General features: G+C 50.1%; 1 protein-coding gene across 1 annotated transcript in view; it reads left to right on the forward strand.

Annotated features, from left to right (window-relative positions):
* The first annotated feature begins 749 nt into the window (after positions 1-749).
* fend (forked end) overlaps positions 750-22,500 on the forward strand; it is a 26,797-nt gene continuing 5,046 nt past the window's right edge. The window contains exons 1-2 of the mRNA XM_076184776.1: positions 750-959; positions 22,462-22,500. The exon at positions 22,462-22,500 is cut by the window's right edge and continues 24 nt beyond it. Of these exons, the coding sequence (XP_076040891.1) occupies positions 852-959; positions 22,462-22,500 (147 nt within the window). The 5' untranslated portion in view covers positions 750-851. The remainder of the gene's footprint in view (positions 960-22,461) is intronic.

Consider the following 22,500-nt stretch of genomic DNA (forward strand, 5'->3'; position numbering starts at 1 on the left):
GTCCGTTCTCCCCTTCCCTTCTTCCATCCAGGCCATCGTCGCTAGCTATCCCCTATCTTAAGTTTAAGTACTTCGTATCATAATGAGTCTTCTCTCTTCATCACCGTGACTCGCCCTCCATTATTTCTCTTCTGTTTCTCTACAGGACACTAGCGCAGTCAGGAAACTTTCAAATCGACAGGGTAGAAAATAGGAATTTGCTCTCTCCCTGTCCCCTAATCTGGGTTTATCCTCACAGAACTTCCTCCAAACAGACCGTTTCTGTAATTCTGTTATTTACCCGAATCCTCGTCCATTATCGCCCCCACGGCTAAAAGTTAGCTTTGTTGATGTTGGCAGGACATCTGCACCATTGCTTCCTGAATCCGGATTTGTGAATGGTCTGAGAAAAACAGTGCAACTCGCGTATGGCTGTGCGTGCCCAAATGCCCGCGGCTAAATGCCGGGTTGTGTGGAGGGAGGGAGGATGAGGAGGGTGAGCGAGCGTAAGGAAGAAAGTGTTGCCGTATAAGTAAAGGGAAAGCTATATATTTTTGTCCCTATGTTTTACGGAAATATATATATTCAATATATAAATTTACTCCTAAATTAAAATAAAATTTGCCTGATAGAGATTGTAATACCATAAAACTATCCTATTTCTTGCTAAAGGAAACTAGACAATAAGAAGGGAATCCGGCATCAGCGCACGACGAAGAGGAAAACGACTGCGCATCCGAATATCGCTTCAGTTGTCCGTATAGAGCGTTAGCGGAAGGTGAAGAGGGATACATCTCTGAGGACTTGTTATATGTGAGACCCTTGAAGTAGGGCCAAAAGACAAACAGAGGAGAGAGTCGACGACAGACATCATGGCAAGGAGATTTTTCGCAATGCTTGTGATCGTGAGCTGTGCATCGGCCTTGGATCTGCAGCAGTCTTTGAAAATCGCGCAGTGCAGGGCAGTTTGCATCGATGCGGTAAGAGAAGAATTACTGAAAGTTTCGTCCGTTCTCTCCCACCCCCCACACCCTGACTTTGGCCTATTGTTCGACAGTGACATGTTTTTTCAGTTGGTTCTTGATGTCGTGTCGTGTAGGGAAAGGTTACTGGGCCTGAACAAATATTTACATGTCCGTTCTTTTTACCTGTATTGTGACTACTACTCCCTTCCTTGACCTCCCCGTGTACCCTCTCGCCCATACTATTTCATTCTCGCCCCTTTTCCTTTTATATCATCTTCTACTCCTCTCTTTTTCTCTCTCTTTCTCTCCTTACATCTTAACCTCCCTGTATTATCTCTGCTTCACTTTCACTTCGTTCTGGATCTCCATGCTGTCTATTGAGTGTATTTCTTTGACCTTCTTGATCCAATCATGGGCTACCTAAAGTGTAACACTATGTCGCTCCCTTCCCCCACCCCTTCCCTACCCCTCCTTAAGCCCCCTTCCACATCCCCTCCCCACCCTACCTCGCTCAGTCTGTGGTAAAGACTAAAACGCATGTTATATTATGTTATTCAATGTTGTATTGATTACTGTGTTCTACGTACACGATATGTGATGTTTTTTTTTTTAAGTATGTACTGCGCATTGTTTTCCTTTGCGCATTCGATTCGTATTTGATTGTCTTGAGATTATTTATTTGTTGATGAGATAAGGTTGGAAGGAAAACACAAAACAGAAATGCATTGGCAAGTATTGGATATTGGCCTTGTTTTTTCTCGTCGTTCATGTAATATTTTTCACTTATTTCTTGCCATGATAGATATTCCCTCCCAACGAAATAATACATTTTACGCAGATAAACAATAACAACCCTAAATTTTGTAGCAAAATACGAGACAGTTGCCTAGATACACGTTTTCCAAAACACTGTTTTTCATGTAGTGCAGTACTTAATAATAGTGTATAAATACCATATCATTTTAGTATTTCTTTCAAATAAAGGTTCATTACAATAATATGCCTCGTTCTACGAACAAAAATAATTTGTATCGGCAACGAACAAGGACAAGAACTTGTAATTGAACAATATAGTGAAGTTTAAAAAAATCACGACGTTAGTATTCCAAGATATCCAATGCCATAATTACAATCATGGAATGTTGGTAAAGCTTGCAATTGTATTGTAATATATGTGTGATTGGTACTATCTATACAATGAGGCAAGAGTACTTGTATACTTTAGTTTTTTGTTATACTGGCCCATTTAGTTTCTCTAATGTAAATTCTCAAATGCATACAAGGCATCGGACCGCGAGAGAGAGAGAGAGAGAGTGTGTGTGTGTGTGTGTGTGTGTGTGTGTGTGTGTGTGTGTGTGTGTGTGTGTGTGTGTGTGTGTGTGTGTGTGTGTGTGTGTATGTATGTATGTATGTATGTATGTATGTATGTGTGCGTGTATGCACGCGAGCGTGAACGAACGCGCATGTACGTGCACATTTTTATATGTGTATATGATGTGCATGTATGCATGCACGCGTGTATGTGTATACATGTGTGCGTGCATGCTACACTGCACGCACACAACCATGAAAGCTAGGCACATGTGCTCCTGTCACACACAGAGAGAGAGAGACCGAAGAGAAACAGTTAAACAAATATATAAGGGGAAACGAAGTAAACAAGGATCATATTACTTTTGAGACATTTCACACCAAGGACTCGAAGGACCTTCTTGGCGTTGATCTCAAAGCACCAGGAGGTTTGAACCCCTGATTAGGGGTTAACCTTTCCCTGTGCCCAGGGTTCTAGGGGTTCCTGTCCTTCTTAGGATGAATAAATTCGAGGGGCAGAGGAAGGCCATGTGGCCAGGTCGTCCTCGAAGGCCTGGGGGTGAAGGTCGAGGGTCTGGTTGGAAGAAGAAGAGGAGGGGGAGGAGGAAGAGGAGGAGGAGGAGGAGGAGCCGCTAATGGCGAGTGAGTAAACACACGTTGACAGGTCATGTTTCGGCAAAGGGTCACCACGACGGGTCATACTTGAGTGGAGGACCACTGCCATAGGTAGGTCGTCCTCTGCTCGTTGATTGCGGTGATCTGTGTGGGATTTGGAGGGCGACAGGACGGGCCGATGTGAGGACGCCACACATTCCTACTATTTCATATTATTTTATTTTGTTTATCTAATGTTTCCCAATCTCTACTGATGGAGACATGATTCATAAACATAGATTCATAAACATAATCATATCCTGGAACCGCAGCGTTTAATCCTCCCAAAAACCCAATTCTGTCACTCAGATGGATCATCTACCGTGGGGGATTTTAGGTGGGTGGAGGGGAGTGGAGTACGTAGGGGATGGAATGGGTGGGAGTGGTTTCTATGCCCTTTTTCTTTTTGGCTACCTCCTATGTAAAGGGGAAAAAGATTTTGGTATATGTATGTATACACACACACACACACACACACACACACACACACACACACACACACACACACACACACACACACACACACACACACACACACACACACACACATCGCCACTCCATGACTCCACCTCTTCAGCGCCATGTTGTTCCCAAGGATAGAAGCGCTGGTGGTTGGGCTTCAGTGAGAGGTCGAAGTGGTACGTCGACCTTAGGAGGAGAGCTTGTGGAGGTCGTCCTTCAGCAACGGGTTGTTTTCTCAAGTAACCGCAGTGACAAATTGTTCCTCGGTCGCCGAAGGATCAGCGCAAGAAGGATGGCCCCGTTACTGGAGAACTTCCACATGTTCCTCGACCGATAGATCACTGTCGAAGGTCGCACTTGAGCTCGTTGGAAGGCCGAACTTGTGGTGGGAGGGTTATTCCTGGCGTCGTTGCCCGAAGAAGGAGTCATGAGAACTTCCCCATGGTGGAAATAATTCCTCGCAATGGAAACTTCTTTCAGGAGTCGAACCCACACGCGCTTTACACTTTGGTCACCACACAGTCTCCCTCATTAAAACCTCGTTTACACGAGGCAAGTTGAGAGGCAAGTCAAGTGAGGAAGTTGTTTGACCTGAAGAAAGCGAGCCAGTACATGTTCACACAGGCCACTTGTCTCTGACTTGGCCTGTGTGAAGATGTACTTGCTCGCTTTCCCCTCCAGTTCAAGTAACTTGCTCACTTGACTTGCCCCTCAACTTGCCCCGTGTAAACGAGGAAGACTGCCACCCGGTATGGAAGGTGCGGACGCTCGGATTCAATTTCCATCGTGCTTCTTCACGTGAGTCACAAGTGTTCAGTTCCCACGTGCAGACCACGTGCACGTGCACCATTCCCATGCACATGTAACGTTCCCATGTTGTGGTTTGACCACTCCCACGCCCGCGGGCCGGTCGGTCGGGGACGTCGATCCACGTGTGGTCTCGGGGGGTCAAACTCCCGCCAGTCTAGTGGGCGAGAGAGTGCGAAAAACATACATTGTTAACGTCTTGGGCGTATTAAGACGACAATGTCGCCGAGGTCCCCGCCAAATGCTGGCTGGCATTCGCAGAATACCGCCATGCTGAGGGCAATACTGATCGAGCTTGGCGTGTTTCTTGCAACTGGGGCGGCGATGTCGTTGTCTCAGTTTACCAAAATTTCAACATTGTCATCAAATCACAAACCCTCTCTCAGTGAGCGAATGTCCCATGAAATGTACACACATAACCTCATATTGATTTTGTCAAGAGTTCTGTGTATCGTCATCTGGCTATGAAGCATCCTTTGCTCTCATTCAAACATGATTATGTGTGTGCGTGCGTGCGTGTGTGTGTGTGTGTGTGTGTGCGTGTGTGCGTGCGTGCGTGCGCGTCATAGATGTGAAATAATTCTACAAACATGTGACGTGGGTCGGAAAGGGAAAAGGGAGGGACTCTGCAAACGTGGAAGGCGGGTGGATCGAAGAGAATGGTGGAGGTGGGGGAGTGGCTACGGTGACGCAAAGACCCCTATAATATTATGGGGGGGGAGGGGTGCATGGGGAAGGATCTGTGTGTATATGGGATGGCCATCAAAGTTAATCCCAAAGATCTGTTCTGTCGGTTCTGGTGGTAATGTGCCCATGAGGGATGAGGCGGTGGGGGTGTGTGGGAGGAGGGATGTGGGAGACCCAGTGATGGGAACTGGGATTTATACGTTTCCTGTGTGACTGAGACTTGCCTCCCACAACCTAGGAACCCTGGTGGCGGAGTGGTTAAGGTGCTTGACTCGCGTTCTTGGGATCTTGGGTTCGAGTCTGACAGAGACACCAGGGTAGGGACACCTACCGGAGGACGTTGCCGCTATCACGAGAACGGCTTTAGATGTCGCTGTTGCAGTAGAGGAGAAATGGAGGGAAGGAATGAAAGAAAGAAAGAAAATGTTTCTACGCTTTGGTCTCTCTCACCGTCTCGCCATGACAGCCTGGAAAGTGGAAGATTGTGGGGGAGGGAATGGAGGGGGTGGGTGGGAGAGGAGCTTCTCCCCCGGTCGATTGTTCTCCATCCTCGTTAAAAATCCGTAAATAATTCGGACACAAATGATGTGACACGCGGGTGCCGGACGGTCACCAGACCGCCTTCTTCTTGTGTCAACTACGTTAACTGGCTCTCAGGCCGTACATCGGCCGCCGCCGCCGCCGCCGCCGCCGCCGCCTCCTCCTCCTCCTCCTCCTCCTCCTCCTCCTCCTCCTCCTCCTCCTCCTCCTCCTCCTCCTCCTCTTCCTCTTCCTCTTTCATCCCCTGGTCTTCTTCTTCTTCCCCCCGTGGTCGGCCGGCGGGGGTTCTCAGGGACGAGCCACAGCGCACAATGGCCGGATTGGCTTCGGTCGTGTCCGGGATGCCTTCTTCGGCGGCGGACCCAAAGTCATCCGGAGTTTTGAAGTTTGCGTCTCTATGTCTCAATGTACCGGTATCTCTTCTCTCTCTCTCTCACTATCTATCTCTGTCTGTTTCTCTCTCTATCTCGTATCTATCGAATTACCTGTGTGCATACATAGGCGCGCGCACGTGCACATATGCATGCATTGTTTTTCAGGCACTTTTTTTTTTTTTTTAATAACTTGATTGTTTTCTCCCGGTTAGCATATAGCCTCTCTCCCCACCCACCCTGGGCTTCGCCACTTCACCCAGCTCGAGTGGGTGAGTGGATGAGTGTGTGGGTGCCGAATTTCAACAAGCTCTCGTGTTCATCTTTCCAATTTCGACTCGGGTGTCGTGTTCTTAATGCGTGTTCTCCCTCCATTGCAACACTGGATAACGCGTCTCCAGTGGCTTCAATCCCGATAAAGGCCTTCCCGCAACCGAATGAAATACCTTGGCGACGGAATCGCCCGCCTGTCGCCAGAATGAACACGACAAAGTCTGCCTCAGCCCTCTTCTCGAGAGGCGAAGTACAAAAGACTGAGGGTGATTGGTTGGATTTCCGAGAGGTTGAGTGGCGATCAGGTGGTTGAGTGGGACATGAGATGGTTGAATAATCAGGTCACTGAGGCAGTGGATGGATGCGGGTGGATGCGAGTGGATGGTGCTGGAGACCGCGTGGATGGCTCCAAGTCTTGCCTTGTTAGGGGGGACTGGCGTTATTTACGATACTGCTTTATGGTCGTGCATTGTTTTAAGACAGAGTTATGTGTGTGTACGACCGGGTTTTGTTGGCTTTGTGTGTGTGTGTGTGTGTGTGTGTGTGTGTGTGTGTGTGTGTGTGTGTATGTGTGTGTGTGTGTGTGTGTGTGTGTGTGTGTGTGTATGTGTGTGTGTATGTGTGTGTGTGTGTGTGTGTGTGTGTGTGTATGTGTGTGTGTGTTTATGTGTGTGTGTGTGTGTGTGTGTGTGTGTGTGTGTGTGTGTGTTTATGTGTGTGTGTGTGTGTGTGTGCGTGCGTGCGTGCGTGCGTGCGTGTGTTCAATGTGCAGGATTAAAACAATCTCTCTACACTTTTTTCCTTTTTCTTTAGTTAAATAGAACTTGTAATTCGTCAGTTTTGGAACCTTAAATGTTCGGTGTATAATTCAACCTGTATGCGACGATTGCCAACATTCTAATGTACACTAGCAGTGCACAGGACACATTAGTACCTTGTAGTTTTAATCTAGTTCTAGTATGCATTCCATCGGGACACATAGGAAACGGAGCTTATATTCAATTTTCTTATTGATTAATGCAACAGACTGTCTCAAGTATACCTGCATACGCACATGAACGCATGCATACACACACACACACACACACACACACACACACACACACACACACACACACACACACACACACACACACACTAACATACACACACTCACGCACATACCCACACACACATGCGCACATGCACCCACATACACACACTCACGTACATACACACTCATGCACATACACGCATACACCCAATCAGACCCGTTCCTACATCGGACCTGGAGTCTTTCCATGTGCTCAGAGGAAGACTCCAACGCCTGGGGCAACCCCATGAGGCTGGGGGTCGGTTCCCTCGGGCGAATGAAGTGCCCTGGGGGAAGCGAAAACGTTACACGTGTGAGGGTTAACCCCGTTATTGCCCAGGGGAGCTGACTTTGTTCAATAAAATCGCCCGATGGCAGCCTGGGGCAATAGTATCCGCCGTGGAAGGGTCGGGTCTCATTGGCGGCAAAGTGAAGACAATGTGAGGTTGACCCTCTTCACGAGAACGGTCATCGCGCCACTGGAGCTCCCCCGAAGACTGAGATCCTCGGGCTGTCTTCTCACAAGTGTCCCATATATGCTTATGTAGTTCTGTTCCTTGATCCTTTGGAAACCGCTTCGAGACCAAACAGAACCGTGAGGTATCTGTTAAATACAATTTTCTCGTCCAAACTGTGAAAATTGGTCCCCGAAGTGAAAACCCTCCTGGGACCCTAAGTGAACGTTAAAAAAATGATGAAGAGTAAAAGGGACTGAGTGTAATGGTCATTATGAATTCTCGATGGTGTTAAGTGATCACTGCACGGTGCTAAGTGTTTAGTGGTTACTGGGAGCGGGTCAGCGTCCAGGAACCACTGGAGCAGTGGCTGTTTGCCTTGGGGGCCAAGGGAGTTTCACTAAGGGGTCCACAAGTCGGAAACTAGTGGGAGTTAGTGGATGTTTAGCGATTTTGTTCACAGTTGATTTGGTCTACGGGGGATAAGGAGGAACAAAACGTTACTAGGCACGAGAGAAGAGGTTGAGGAGCCTCATGCACTGTGACCTCCAGGGAACATGAGGGTGTGCCACAGTGGCTGGCGCCTCGCTTTACGTCGGACATAGTCTCGCTTTACGTCGGACATCGTCTCGCTTTACGTCGGACATCGTCTCGCTTTACGTCGGACATCGTCTCGCTTTACGTCGGACATTGGTAATACAGCCGAGTCTTTCAGGTCATGAGAAGCATTTTGGTCTTAAGTCGTCAGTCTAAGAAATTAAAGATAGATGCCAGTCACAACTTCCCCTGGAGAAATCAGCTACTGTGGTCCTTACAAGTGGAGGCAACTGTACATTCAATAACGACTGTCGGGTCATCCGTGGCCGCCTCGTTTGAGGCCCTCCGGTATTCGGAGCCCGGAGGTTCACGGTCCCGAAGGTTTGAATGCCCTGACCATTACTATTCAGTAAGCGTCACAACCCAACACCCTCCCCGTCCCCTCCCTTCCATAACCCCCCATAATGTCCCTACGTCCCGTCTTTTTCGCCCCTGCCCACCGTCAATGGCGTCAATAGCCACCTTGACAGTCCAGGGGCCCTTTACGGGTGATTAGCTCCCCCCCCCCTCCTCCCTCCCTGGTTCCTTGCCGGGATCCCGAAACAGACCTTTGTCCCTACGAAGACCCTTGCCTTGGTCCTTCCCTCCCTTCCTCCCTCCCTCCCTCCCTCCCCGTCTTGAGGATCGTTGCCTCCCTCTGTCCTTTACCCGTGACTTCACACTAGCTTCGCTTTTCTTCGCTTTTCTTCGCTTAGCGACCTTTGTCTCGCGGGCGGCCCAAGCCCGGTGGCGTCACATCGTAAGTCTCCGTCCGGGGGCGATTGAGGAGGAGGAGGAAGAGGGAGGTGGGCGCCTCACCCCTCCCGTCTTCCCTCCCTCCGTCAGCGCCCTCGCGACGGTTTCGCCCTTAGGGTGAAGGGGAGCGGAGGGCGGGGATGGGAAGGGTTGGAGGGGGCGTTTACCATGACGGTGCCCTTCCTGTTTCTCTGAATACTGTGGTCGTGTCAACTTAAATGGTGACTCTTTGTTTTCTTTTTTCGTTTTTTTCTTTTACTGAAAGGACAACAGATGCTCTTGTAAATTGCAGTGTTTTTCATGAACCCTTGATTATGTCTGGTGCCTTTTTATTTATTACCTGTCCTGTCTTCTTTACGCAGGAGCGTCACAAAGGTGTAGTTTTCTTGCCTTTTTTTTTTTTTTTTTTTTTTTTTTTATGTCTCTAGAGTAAGTTATGCCAAGTACGCCATCACATGGATTTGGTTCTAGACTCGTTCAGAGTTGCCCAGAACAAAATATCTCAAGTCACCGGGATGGATCACACACACACACACACACACACACACACACACACACACACACACACACACACACACACACACACACACACACACACACACACACACACACACACACAACCGCTCTGTAGTCCTGAGTAGTTCGACCATGGCTCAAGGTCAAGGTGTCTGGGCATCTGGTGCCCGAGTGATCTCCGTCCCGACCCGATTCCCGGCCGCTCGCTCGCTCGCACTCTGGCCCGGGCCCCGCGGTGGCCCGGCCGCGCGCGCCAGGTGCGCCGCCGCCGCCGTCCAGCCCTCCGTCTGCCTCGCCCGCAGCCGCAGGCGGCGCCGCGGGCGGATGTGCTCAGGTGGTCTGCGGCAGCGTCACCGAATAGTTTCCGCGCCGCGGTTCACTTCGGGGATGTTGTTGCGGCAGGTGCCAGGTGACTAAGGAGCGTACTTCCAGGGGCGGACCTTCTTGTCAAAGATGATTAGAAGGAACGAGGCCCGATTCACGCAAAGATCCTTCTTATATATATATATATATATATATATATATATATATATATATATATATATATATATATATATATATATATATATCACAACGCGTGAATGTTCTTGCACATTGGTAAGATGACTGAATATCCCACTATCGGAGAAAAGAAAAATATATTTAAAAATGGGTATATTGCGATCACTAATTGTGATCCTCTTCAGCGTGAGAATCACGGTTAGTGATCGCAATATACGCATCTTCAAATGTCTTTTTCTTTTCTCCGATAGTGAGATATTCAGTCTTATATATATATATATATATATATATATATATATATATATATATATATATATATATATATATACATACATATATACACATTGCCCCAATGTAACATGGATTTCAATGTGTCCAACTGTGCGTGTGTAGACTCTTTTTAGCGAGACATAACTTTCGTTTCGCGTCACCCCAGCCAAAGCTGGGGGCTCTTAAGATGCGTTCGCTAAAATTACCCAGAACGACAGGATTCATCCGGGGCCGATGAGACAAAGACCTCGACGACATTAAAGCTGGTCTAGTGTGAACGCGGAATTACTTGCTCCCTCACGGTAATCCTCCATGTCAGCTCCGTTCGTCCTCGTTCGAGGTTCTGCAAGAGTAGCGTCGTTCTGGACGTCACATTGCGATGGTACATGTCCTTAGGTTTCCCTCCCAAGAAGAGAGAGAGAGAGAGAGAGAGAAAGAGAGAGAGAGAGAGAGACGGCCAGGCTGGTGGCCCTGGAAATTCTTCCACTGGGCTGCTACCTTTCTTGCAATGATTTCTATTTTTTTTTTTTTTTTTTTTTTTTTTTTTTTTTTTTTGCTGCCGCTCATCCTCCTTCTGCTGCTGTCCTGCCCCCCCTCCTCCTCCTCCTCCTCCTCCTCCTCCTCCTCCTCCTCGTTAGCCCGGCTACCTGCCCGACCACCCTCTTACAGGTACTCTCACCTCTCTTCCTCCTCCTCCTCCTCCTCCTCAGCTTTTTCATCCCTCACCGCCTTTCCACTCTCATTACTCCACCTTTTCTTTTTCTGCCTCCTCCTCCTACTCCTCCTCCCACTCCTCTTCCTTTACCTCCTCCGCTTCCTCCTCCCCACCTCCTCTTCCTCATCCTCATCCTTTTCCTACTTCTCGCCCTCTCTTTCCTTCCTGCCTCCGGCCCGTCCTTCTTCACTTCCTCTCTTCCTCTCCCTCCCTCTCTCCCTCCTTCTCTCCCTCTCTCCCTCGCATCCCTTTTTCCTTCCCTGGTTTCTTGTGCGTCTCTACAACACCTAATCCCCTCCCCTCCCGAGAACCTTTACTTCTGCTCCCTAACACCCTCCCTACCTCCACCTCCTCCCCCCCCCTCTCTCTCTCTCTCTCTCTCTCTCTCTCTCTCTCTCTCTCTCTCTCTCTCTCTCTCTCTCTCTCTCTCTCTCTCTCTCTCTCTCTCTCTCTCTCCCCCTCTCTCCCTCTCTATCTTGAGTTCAGCCTTCATGGTCCCACGCAGGACCGGCCTAGCTTCGTCTATCTTTTCCAGTCCGGGTATGGCAACGTACTTAACCACCTTTGAGGTGGCGAGCGTCTACAGGCGGTTTTATTCAGCCGGGGAGGCGACCGCCACCCCGGCTTGTTTCGGAACCCGTCTCCCAATATGTTATAATAAAATCCCCAAAGGTATGACTTAATAAAGTCTATGAAGAACCTACGCCACTTCCTTCCCCGTCTGCCCTCCCCTTCCACACTTCATCTCCTCCTCCTCCTCCTCCTCCTCATCCTCCTCCTCCTCCTCCTCCTCATCCTCCTCCTCCTCCTCCTCCTCCTCCTCCTCCTCCTCCCTAACCCTTCTGTCTCCTTACGCTGACTTCCCCAACCCCCCTAACGCTCTCCCTCCCCCTCCCTAGCTCGTTCCGTCGAGCGGCACAGTGGCTTCCACTCGTTATGTTGTATCTTAGAACCTTCCTCTCCTTCCTCTCTTTCCCCCTTCCTCTCCTTCCCCCTTCCCCCTTCCCTTTCCCGTCCTCTTCCCCATTCTTTCTGCTGTCCCGGTCTCCTCCTTCATTCCCCCCTTCCGTCCCCTTTACCTCCCTCCTCCCCATCTCCTTTCCCCTCTCCCGTCCCCCTAATCCTCCTCCATTCCTTCCTCCGCCCCCTTCCCTATCACCGCCCCTGCCTCCTCCTCCTCCTCCTCCTCCTCCTCCTCCTCCTCCTCCTCCTCCCTCACCCTTTGCCCATCGGCCAGGCAGGCGCCCTTCTGTCCTCCCCGTCTCTGGCTGGCTGGGCCCTCCGACCCAACTTCGGGTGATCGCTGGTGGGTCGGTAGGTTCTGGTATTGTGTTCCTCGACGGGCCGAGTGGGCGTGAAAGGCGAGAGGGGGGGGGGAGGAGGCGGGGAGGGCTTAGGGGGGAGTTGGGGGGGATCTGGGAATGGGTGTAGGGAAGGAAGGGTGTGCCAGGTGGCCCAACTAGTAGAAGCGGGTCTTCTAGTGCACAAAGAACCTGGTACTAGGTCTTGAGAGTACTTGGCGAGCATAGTCACGTCTAGGGTGATGTTGTATACATGGATACCAGGAATCGGGATGTCATCGGCTGCAACGGTGATCATAATACAACCGAAAATGATAATATGAAAAAATATTATTTAAGTAATGATATAAGGACAGGCCCAGAATACTTTTTCAGCTTCTCACCCGTTACCCGCTCAGCGGAGCGGCTAGGCATGACAGCCTCTGTCGGAACTCGGGAGGAGTTGAGACCTGGATTATTTTTGCTGCCGCTACGCGTTGACACTGAGCGGGAATCGAACCACCATCCGTGAGCAAAATCATTTTGACTTCTATATGGTAACTGGACAAAGAGGACTTCAAACGATCGATATCCCAGTCCGCCCCCTCCTCTCCCTCCCCCTCTCCCTCTCCCTCTCCCTCTCCCTCTCCCTCCCTCACGAGCCCAAGGTGCATAGAAGACTTACGGCGGTAACAGCGTTATATCATTTATCATGTTTTTTTTTTTTTATCAATATCATCACGATCGTTACAATTATTGGTATTACTGGATTCCAGTAGATCATACTGTGGCCGACTTATATTTGTCCATCCTCCGGAAACGAGACCAATTATTAGAAATATTGAAAACATTAGAAAGAAAATTAATAATTGTGAGAATGCTGTTGTATTTAACAAAGTGTGTATCAGTGAAAATGTGCGTCTTAAGTATACATACATACATATATATATATACATATATATATGAGTGTATGTGTGTGTGTGTGTGTATCAATAGAAATGCCTTATATTGAAAAAGTAATGGGCTAGGGAAACAGTAGTAATGGAGCGTTAAACTGGATCATGTGGGCGAATGTTTCCGAGTAGGGGGCCCGAGAGGGGCGGGGGGAGGAGGGGTGCAGAAAATGGGTGCCGTCTGAGTGGCGGAATGGGAAGGAGAGTGGGGGTGATTATGTGTGTGCCTCTCCACGTTCCAGAGACATCCATGGGATTTGGCTCGTGGGAGTGATATTTCACTCCCAAATTTATAAAAACAAAACAAAACAAAAATCCTTCCCTCCCCTCTCCCCTCCCCTTTCCTCTCCCTTCTCCCCTCCCTTCCCTCTCCCTTCTCCCCTCCCTTCCCTCTCCCTTCTCCCCTCCCCTCCCGTCTCCCCTCTCCCCTCCCCCCTCCCCAGCAGACAGGGACATTGAGGAATAGCTCCTTCGATAAGAATCGGTCTTATCAGAAGTTCTGAGTGCGATTGTCCTTCGGGCTTACCTACTACAGGAGGACATCGCTTCGGGGGTGGGGGAACGGTGGGGTCGGCTGGAGAGTCTGATAGGAGTCTGCCCAGGGGACAAGATAACATTGTGTACCGTGTGAACACTACAGTCAGGGCCTTCTTCCCCCAGGGCCTTCTTCCCCAGGGGCCTTCTTCCCCAGGACCTTCTTCCCCCAGGGGCCTTCTTTCCCCAGGGGACTTCTTCTCCAGGGGCCTTCTTCCCCAGGGGCCTTCTTCCCCAGGGCATTCTTCCACAGAGGCTTTCTTCCCCAGGGGCCTTCCTCCCTAGGACCTTCTTCCCCAAGACCTTCCCCAACACCGCCATGACACTGGACCTCAAGAACAAAGCTTAGAGGGTCCCACGGAAATAAGAATTGGGTTTTACACGGTCGGGAGAGGTTTATGGAGACAGACGACTTTATTCGCCTGGATATGACCCTGGCTTCGGAAGCGTGATGGTGTCTGACATGTTGCAAGTCAAAGGAACTCGTTTTTTTTTTCAATGAAAATCGGGGACAATACGAAATGCTCCATCTCCACGAAGAACACAGATTCGTTAAAGAGTGGTACGAATATCATGAGCTCCTCCAACAACACCACCACTTTCTATCACCACCAACACGGCGGAGAGTAGCTGGGGACGGTGCTTCGCCACCTGGCGACAGCAGAATCATCATCGGTGGCGGCCATTCCGGGACCCTCATTATCGAGGGGACCATTTCGCATTTCACGGTTGCCCTGGAATCCCCGAGCCTCTATCGGGGCCCCGGTCGCCCTCAGCCCGCCGCCGCCGCCGCCGCTGCAGCAGCTGTCGCGGTCACAGCCCTGGACCCGGACCCGGACCCGGGGGCCCCGTGGCGTGTCGTCTGGGGGGAACGAAGCCGAACGTGCAAGCATCGTTCTGGGTGGGTGGAACCGGGGGCCACACAAGTGGACCGGAGGACCCGGACCGTTTAAGCCTAATGCAGGGGTCGACGGAGGCCCGGCCCGGCCTCGAGTTCAGTGGGTCTCCTAAGATTAGATCTTCCTTCGCTTCCCTTCCCTCCCTCCCCTCCCTCCCTCCCTCCCTCCCTCCCTGCTTGCTTGCCTGATTACTTGCCTGCTTACATGCCAGCCAGCCAGAAGACAGACAGACAGACATCTACTTATTTCCAACCTTGGCCGCCATTTCCTGCATTACCCCGGAGCGAATCATATTGCATTATCGGAATTGTTGCTCTGATTGAGGAGGAGATGGCGGGGGAAGGGGGAGGTGGGGAGGGGGTGATATTGATGGAACGATCAAGCTTAATGTCGAAGACATCTCCCGAAGATGATGACGTCGGGTCGGAACGTTCGATTCGTCGAGGTCCTCGAGGTCGGAGGAGGAGGAGGAGGAGGAGGCGGTTGCTTCTTCGTGCCGTTCGTCGCCAAATTGCCAAAATTGCTATGTAAGTCCGCACGCCAGTTCGCAGCGTGGCGGGGCGGCGGCGGCTCTCAGGCTCTGCTCAGAGAGGTTCTGCCCCGCCGCCGCCGCCAAAACACATCGCGCTCAGGGCACAAGAGGTCTCGGATCTGTCCTCCTACCTCTTCCTCCTCCTCCTCCTCCTCCTCCTCTTCCTCCTCCTCCTCCTCCTCCTCCTCCTCCTCCCTCACCTCTTCCTCTTCCTCCTCTCCCTCTCCTCTCATTTTCCTTCTCTTGCCCCTTCCTCCTCTTCCTCCAACTCTTCTCCCTCCTCTTCCTCGTTATTTTCTCCTCCTCCTCCCCTACTTCCTCTTTCTCTTCTTCCTCCCCTTCTTCCTCCTCCTCCACCTCCTCCTCCCCTCCTCCTCCTTCTCCTCTTCCTCCTCCCATTCCCCCACCTTCTTCCTCTCCTCCTCCTCACCTGATGGCCTCCCTTCCCCTTCCCCCCGGGGCACCTCCCCCGGGGGACCTCGCCCGGACGGAGGTAGTGTTGACAGGCAACAGGGCGGGCTGCTGGGTAATGTGGAAAAGGGTAACCTGGGTCTCAGTCGAGGTTGAGATGGGCAAGGACGGAATCTTTCCCAGCGGGTCAACCCCCCCCCCCACCACCACCACCACCCCACCCCTACCTCGGGACAACTGTACAATGACAACAGCTGGACTTTTCGACGTGTTTTCAGAAATCATCACAGTGCTTGGAGTGTGTATATATACATATATATATATATATATATATATATATATATATATATATGTATATGTGTGTGTGTGTGTGTGTGTGTGTGTGTGTGTGTGTGTGTGTGTGTGTGTGTGTGTGTGTGTGTGTGTACACAACACTAAATGGGTCCCAGTGAACAGATTGACATTTATCAAGCAATTCACTTTAATTCTATTCACTTTAATTCTAAGCCATCAACATAGAGATCCTCGAGGAGGCATATATATATATATATATATATATATATATATATATATATATATATATATATATATATATATACATACATACATACATACATACATACATAAATTGATGTCATAAGATATTTGGTGGGAAAGGACCCAAAGAGCTCGGAATCCCGGGGAGGGAGTGGGACCCAAGAGGAAAGAACTACTTGTAAGTGGAGTTGAATGCACGAAGAGAAAGGACGGTAAGAAGCGAGGTTGAGGTCACTGAGTGAACTGAATTGGCTAGGTCAGGTCAGGTCAAGTGAGAATTGGGGGGAAAACAATGGAAAGCGAGTCACCACTGCAATACAGAATGGGGGAGAAAATCACTTATAATGTTCACTAGTTCAAAGGCTATTCTCTCTCTCTGTCTCTCTTTCTTTCTCTCTCATTCTTTGTCTCTCTCTCCCCTCTCTCTTTCTCATTCTTTGTCTCTCCCTCTCTCTCTCTCTCTCTCTCTCTCTCTCTCTCTCTCTCTCTCTCTCTCTCTCTCTCTCTCTCTCTCTCTCTCTCTCTCTCTCTTTCTCTTTCTCTTTCCCCCTCTATCTGTGTGTGTGTGTTTACCTAATTGTAGTATACAGAGAAGGAGCAACGCTCATAGGGTTCCGTCTTGAAATTAATTTATAGTCCCTACATAGGACATACCCTTGTGTTTCAACTATGATACTTAGATTTTAATTCATGTATTGTATGTATGTGTATGTACGTGATCAGCGAAGGACTTGAATCACGTGCTCGACTCGTGACCAACACACACACACACACACACACACACACACACACACACACACACACACACACACACACACACACACACACACACACACACACCTCCTTTCTCCTTGTTAAATGTGTACGGCTCGAACTAAGTACCTCAAATGAGGGACCCCGAAATGCTAACCAAAGCACCAGAGAGAGAGAGAGAGAGAGAAAGAGAGAGAGAGAGAGGGAGAGAGAGAGAGAGAGAGAGAGAGAGAGAGAGAGAGAGAGAGAGTGGAAGTCTACAAAGCTGGTGAGGAGGGTTCAGTCAGAAGACCCAGAACTGTGGAGGTTCGGTGTGGGTAGGAACACGCAGGGTCGTTTGGACCTGAAAGGAAGGGCTAAGCAGGTGAGGGACCCATGGCATCTGGCTCATTGGGCTGTCGGGACGCAAAATCAAGTAAATAATAAACAGAGTAGATGACAAGCATAGGAAGACTCGGCTCCCTCGGCGAAAGTAACCGAAGTCTTAGAACCGGGCACTACAAAACCCAGCGTCCCTCCTGAGCTCCTGTCTTCAAGACAAAACACGAAGTCAGGCAGTCAGGCACTTCGATGTCGTTTGACGTGAGTACCCGGGTGAGACACTTACGCAAGACATGCCCGCACACAGACTACACCAGGGGCAAAATGACTCAAAAACCGGAGAGGCAGATGGACCCGAAACTCCTTCGAAGTGATTTATAGTTCCGCCCGCGCAACCTCGTTGTGACAACCTTCTCGTCGAAGAGAGCCGAAGAGCTTCCAGGGCAACGAAGTTCCACGAAGACCGTCTTCAAGATCCTGGACCTTTTGGTGTCCAGGGACGTCGTATTATGGAACAGAACAAAGCCTCCGCCGTCCCGGCCCTTTCCATCGCCTTATTTTCTCTCTCTCTGTCTCGTTCTCTTGAGGGATCTGCGACTCTCTCTCTCTCTCTCTCCCGAAACCTCCACAGCCCGGCCCGCCTTCCCACGGCCCAACTTCGGCAGCCGGATCGGTGTAAAAGGGATTAGAGGAGCGTGGCGGCGGCAGTAATGAAGGCGAGAAGGGAAAGGGTGGGGGGGGGACACTTTTGTTGGCTAATGGTGGGTAGGGAGGGAAGGGGGGGTTGGCAAAGGAAGTGGTGGTCGGGGGAGGACGCAAACTACAAAGCAGTGTGTGATGGTTGGGGCATGGTTAGAAGGCAGTGAGGATGGTTGGGGGAGTAATGACAACCAATTTATGGTTGAGACGGGTTGGAAGGAATAGTCATGGTGACACCACATTCCTGGACGGTGGATGGTTGAGGACCATTTTCAAAGCGACATGAATAGTTTCCGAAAACACACAAAGTGAATTGGATGTTTTAAACTGTGCTGCATAGTGACGTGAATAGTTTAGGGAAGCAAACAGAATGAAATGGATGGTTGGGGATGTGTTGCCCAACGAAGGGGATCGTTGGGGCAGCCCAACGACTGTTGGAGTCAAACGCAGATCGAAGAACTGTCGGAACCAGAACTCCGATATTTACACTTCACATGGAGGAGGACCCCAACAGCCAACCCGCACACCCAACCCCACACCCACCACCTCCAAAACACGTGACTTTATTCAACCACATGAATCCTTTGCATCTGGTCCACCACAACCTGGTATTGAAGAAGAACTTCGTGCGAAACTGAAGAATCAACGACGGAAGTCCTTAGAGGATGACACTTCCTTTATTAGACTCTTCCCAGGTACTTGGCAAAGCTCAAACGAGCTACACGGTGTCCTACTTCCGTCACCGCTTGGCGTCTCAGCTGCCGTGTCGTCAGCAGCTGGTGCCAAACAAGGTCATCGTGGTCGGTCATGAACCTGACGGAGGAGCGAGTCTACACAAAGACCCGAAATAACGGAGACGGAGAAGTTGTTGCGCAGAGGCTGCCTGCGTCGCCGAGACGACTGCACGCAAAATTGCAGTTATTAAGTTGTAGGGCCCAGCAAAAATGAGTGCTAAATTGCAGTCACATTTGGAGCTGTGTGTGTGTGTGTGTGTGTGTGTGTGTGTGTGTGTGTGTGTGTGTGTGTGTGTGTGTGTGTGTGTGTGTGTGTCTGGATTTTCGGCCGAAGAAGGTTCCCCTCCTCAGGTCGTCGTCGTGGAAGCCGCGAGGAACGGCCTGCTCGTCCGTCGTCGATTTCTTTGCGGGTTCCTTCCTGTCGTAGCCGGAAATGACGTCATGGGACCGGAGGTAGTTCGAGCTCAGTTCCGTTCCCCCCTTCCCCCTCCCCCCCTTTTTCCCCCCGTCCGGGCGGCAGGTGTGGTTGGAAGTAGGCGGTGTGATGGCTCGGACGTGTAAAACGAAAATGGGGTTTGATCAATGCATTGACGGATATTGGAAATGAGGTAGAGGACCTGTTTTATTTTATTTTATTTTTATTTTATTTTATTTTATTTTATTTTGTCATTTATTTTATTTATTTATTTTATTAATTTATTGAGGGTGGGTGGGTCATTCTCCATAATTTTCGATTTCTTTTTTCTTTTTATGTCCGTAATTTCCGACGACAAATCCTGGGTCCAGCTTGAGCGCACATTTAGTTCCCAAATATAAAACCTCAATTCCACCCGCGGCGCGAACAGGTCTTTAGGAACAGCTCGTCGATGCGCTTGAGTGCTCCGGAGGAAGTAGTGTGACCAATCTGATCACGTCTTTCGCTCTTTTTTTTTTTTTTTTTTTCTCTCTCTCTCTCCTTTGTACTTCTTTATCTTCTTTGTACTTCTTTAGCGCATGAAATCACAAAACAAAAGTGGCACACAAAATTACCCGCAAGAACTTTTGGGAGTTTCTCTTATGTGCGTGTGTTTGTGTGTTCACTTAAGTCTTTGGATTACGTGCTGGACTCGTGAACAACAGCTATTTCCCTCCCGGAAGAAAGCTCAGAGCTCGTATGACCGATCTATGGGTAATGCCGTGATCTTATACGCACACACACACCCAACTCCCCGCACACGATAGCTGGAGTAACGACTCGAAGCGCAGCGATACTGAAATTATTTCAGCCCTGGGCAGGAATCGAACCCGGACCGCCGTAGTGACGATCAGGGACTCTACCAACCGCGCCACCGAGTGTGTGTGTGTGTGTGTGTGTGTGTGTGTGTGTGTGTGTGTGTGTGTGTGTGTGTGTGTGTGTGTGTGTGAGCGAGCGTTCTTGCATCCGTCATTATGCGGTACTTTTTTTACCTCTAATATGTCACACAATGACAATTTCCTGCCCGCCTCCCCTTCCTACACTTCCTTGACCGCAACAGACATTTCGTCACGATCCTGACGGTCGAACTTCCCGTCCGTCGGACGTTTGAACAATCGACTGACTTCGACCCATGAAGCTGCATCGTGTCCAGCTGCATGGACGCTGAAGTCCTGAAAGCAACCCGGAAGAAGCTTCTGGACAATGACCCCGGAAGATGTCTTGTTGTCGTCGTCGTTGTAGTTTTTGTCAAACGTTAAATTAACCTCTCTACGTCATGTCGTCAAGCTTTGAGTAAGCGAAGAATCGACAACCCTTCAAGCGTGTGTGTGTGTGTGTGTGTGTGTGTGTGTGTGTGTGTGTGTGTGTGTGTGTTTGCGTGGTGTCTCGCAAGCAGAGAAAGTCGACAGACTTCTACGATTCAGGAAATAATAGAACATACGAAAAGTAACCAGCAGTATCATTCCTGTTTACTAAAGAAAGTCGATGAAATGTCTTAGTAAAGAAAGAAAAAGAATGATCAAGTGAGTGAAATGTTATTTATCTTTTATTGTTAATCCACCCTGTGACGTGTCACTTCAAATGTGTGATCTTCTGAAGATTATGTAAATTCCAGAACCCGAAGGGTTGTAGTTTGTATATCGAAAGATCAGTATTCCAACAGTTTGAATCTGAAATCTATGGTCCTCCTCCCCTCCCCTTCTCCCTCCCGTTCCCCTTCCCCCTCAGCCCTCCCCCTTCCCTCTCCCCTTCCCTTCCCCTCCCCCTTCCTACTCCTCTCCCATAAAACCCCTGAAATTTCTCCCCTAAAGGATAACAACCCCCCTACCCCCACTTCGACTGAGATCCCCCGCCTTAAAGGGTTAACGAGGAAGAGAGAAGGGGGAAGGAAGAGGAGGAGGGGGAGGTGGGGTTTGTCTACTGTTTGTTTTAGTAGATGATCGTTCGATAACAACTTGTCTACCAGCGGATTTACTCAGGACCTCGGGACGAAGGCTTCCATGAACGCGTTCGCTACTGCCGCGTACGCCGCAAGATTAACCCTAATACAAGACGATTTGAATCAGCTTAGGGAGCTTCGTCCTAACAAAGGGGTTGATCCCCTTCCCTACCGGATGGTACATTTCCCTTTACTCTAGCTGTCGTCAGGTAATTTTATTCATCTCTCTGGTACCCACGACCCCTCCTCGGTAGGGGTTTAAGCCATGCCTCGGGGTTTAAGCCTCGATGGTATGGGAATAGTTTTAGTAGCCGCTATTGCTAGTTGCTACAAGTGAACTTACCGAACGGCAAGTAAGTGTTCACAATGGAATAGTTTGTAGGCAAGTTGATTCACTTTCCATTGACATTGGGCAAGTAGAAGGGTAGTTTTACAAGTCGGTAACACTAGCAGCTACTAAACTACCCCCGTGTCATCATCGAGGCTTTAGGGACAAATGTCCTCTCCCGGACTTAATGGCCGGAATAGTGATCCTGGGACAAGTGACCCTCTGATGATGACTTCCCGACCTTCCTCTGTCGTGGACGTCCAAGGAAGTCTTCTCACTGTCTTCTGGTCCGGGTCCTGGCGCCTCAACAACTTGTTCGGGTTCCGGGGCCCCCAGGGCGTCGTCTTGTCGTTGGGAGACATCAAGAGACGTCGTATGCTGATTCAGTCCATCGACAATCCATCGAGTCCGGGTGTCCGGGGTGCCCGCCGGCAACAGAAGAGATGGGCGAAGGAGAGAGGGAGGGCCGAGGAGGGGCGGGGCTGGAGGAGGAGGAGGAGGGTCGTAGAAGTAAACACTCGACCCTGCTCACCTCACCTGACCCACATGCTTGGCAAACAGCCTCAACAATAGGGACCCAGCGAGACTCTCTGGCTGCTTCGCCCGGGAGGGGGGAGGGGGCGAGAGAGGGCGGGGTGGGGTGGGGGGAGGGAAGGGGGAGGTTATCGCCGCTCGTCCCGTCTCAGGGAGACGCGGATAAAAACCCCAAGAGGCTTCTGGAGGAGCAAGATTTCATGGGATAGGCTCGCAGATCCTTTTAGGCCAGCCTGAACGGCCAAGGAGTCCTTGGGTGGAATGTTTTCTGATAACTTGTGTGTGTGTGTGTGTGTGTGTGTGTGTGTGTGTGTGTGTGTGTGTGTGTGTGTGTGTGTGTGCACGTGAACGCACGCGCAATCACACACACACACACACGCACCCACCGTGTTTATGTTTACGTGGTATGTTTGTGATGTATATCCCCTAAGTCTGTGTCCCTTTCAATAGCCGGGGGGAGGGGGCGAGGGGAGAGGGGCGTCTGTCACTTCCACAAGCACATTTCCCCTTTCCCACTCTCCCTTCCCCTTCCCCTTCCAGCAACCCCCCCCCCCGAGTTCCCCATAACAACATAAGAATGAAGGAGACTGTAGGAGACCATAAGGCGTACACTAGTGACACCCCTTTGTCTTCTCTTCTGCAGATGGACCGTGACCCCAGCCGGCCCCCAGGAAGAGAGTGC

The sequence above is a fragment of the Oratosquilla oratoria genome, chromosome 5 (genome assembly GCF_046742065.1).
Source record: "Oratosquilla oratoria isolate Oo_2021 chromosome 5, ASM4674206v1, whole genome shotgun sequence".
NCBI lineage: Eukaryota > Metazoa > Arthropoda > Malacostraca > Stomatopoda > Squillidae > Oratosquilla > Oratosquilla oratoria.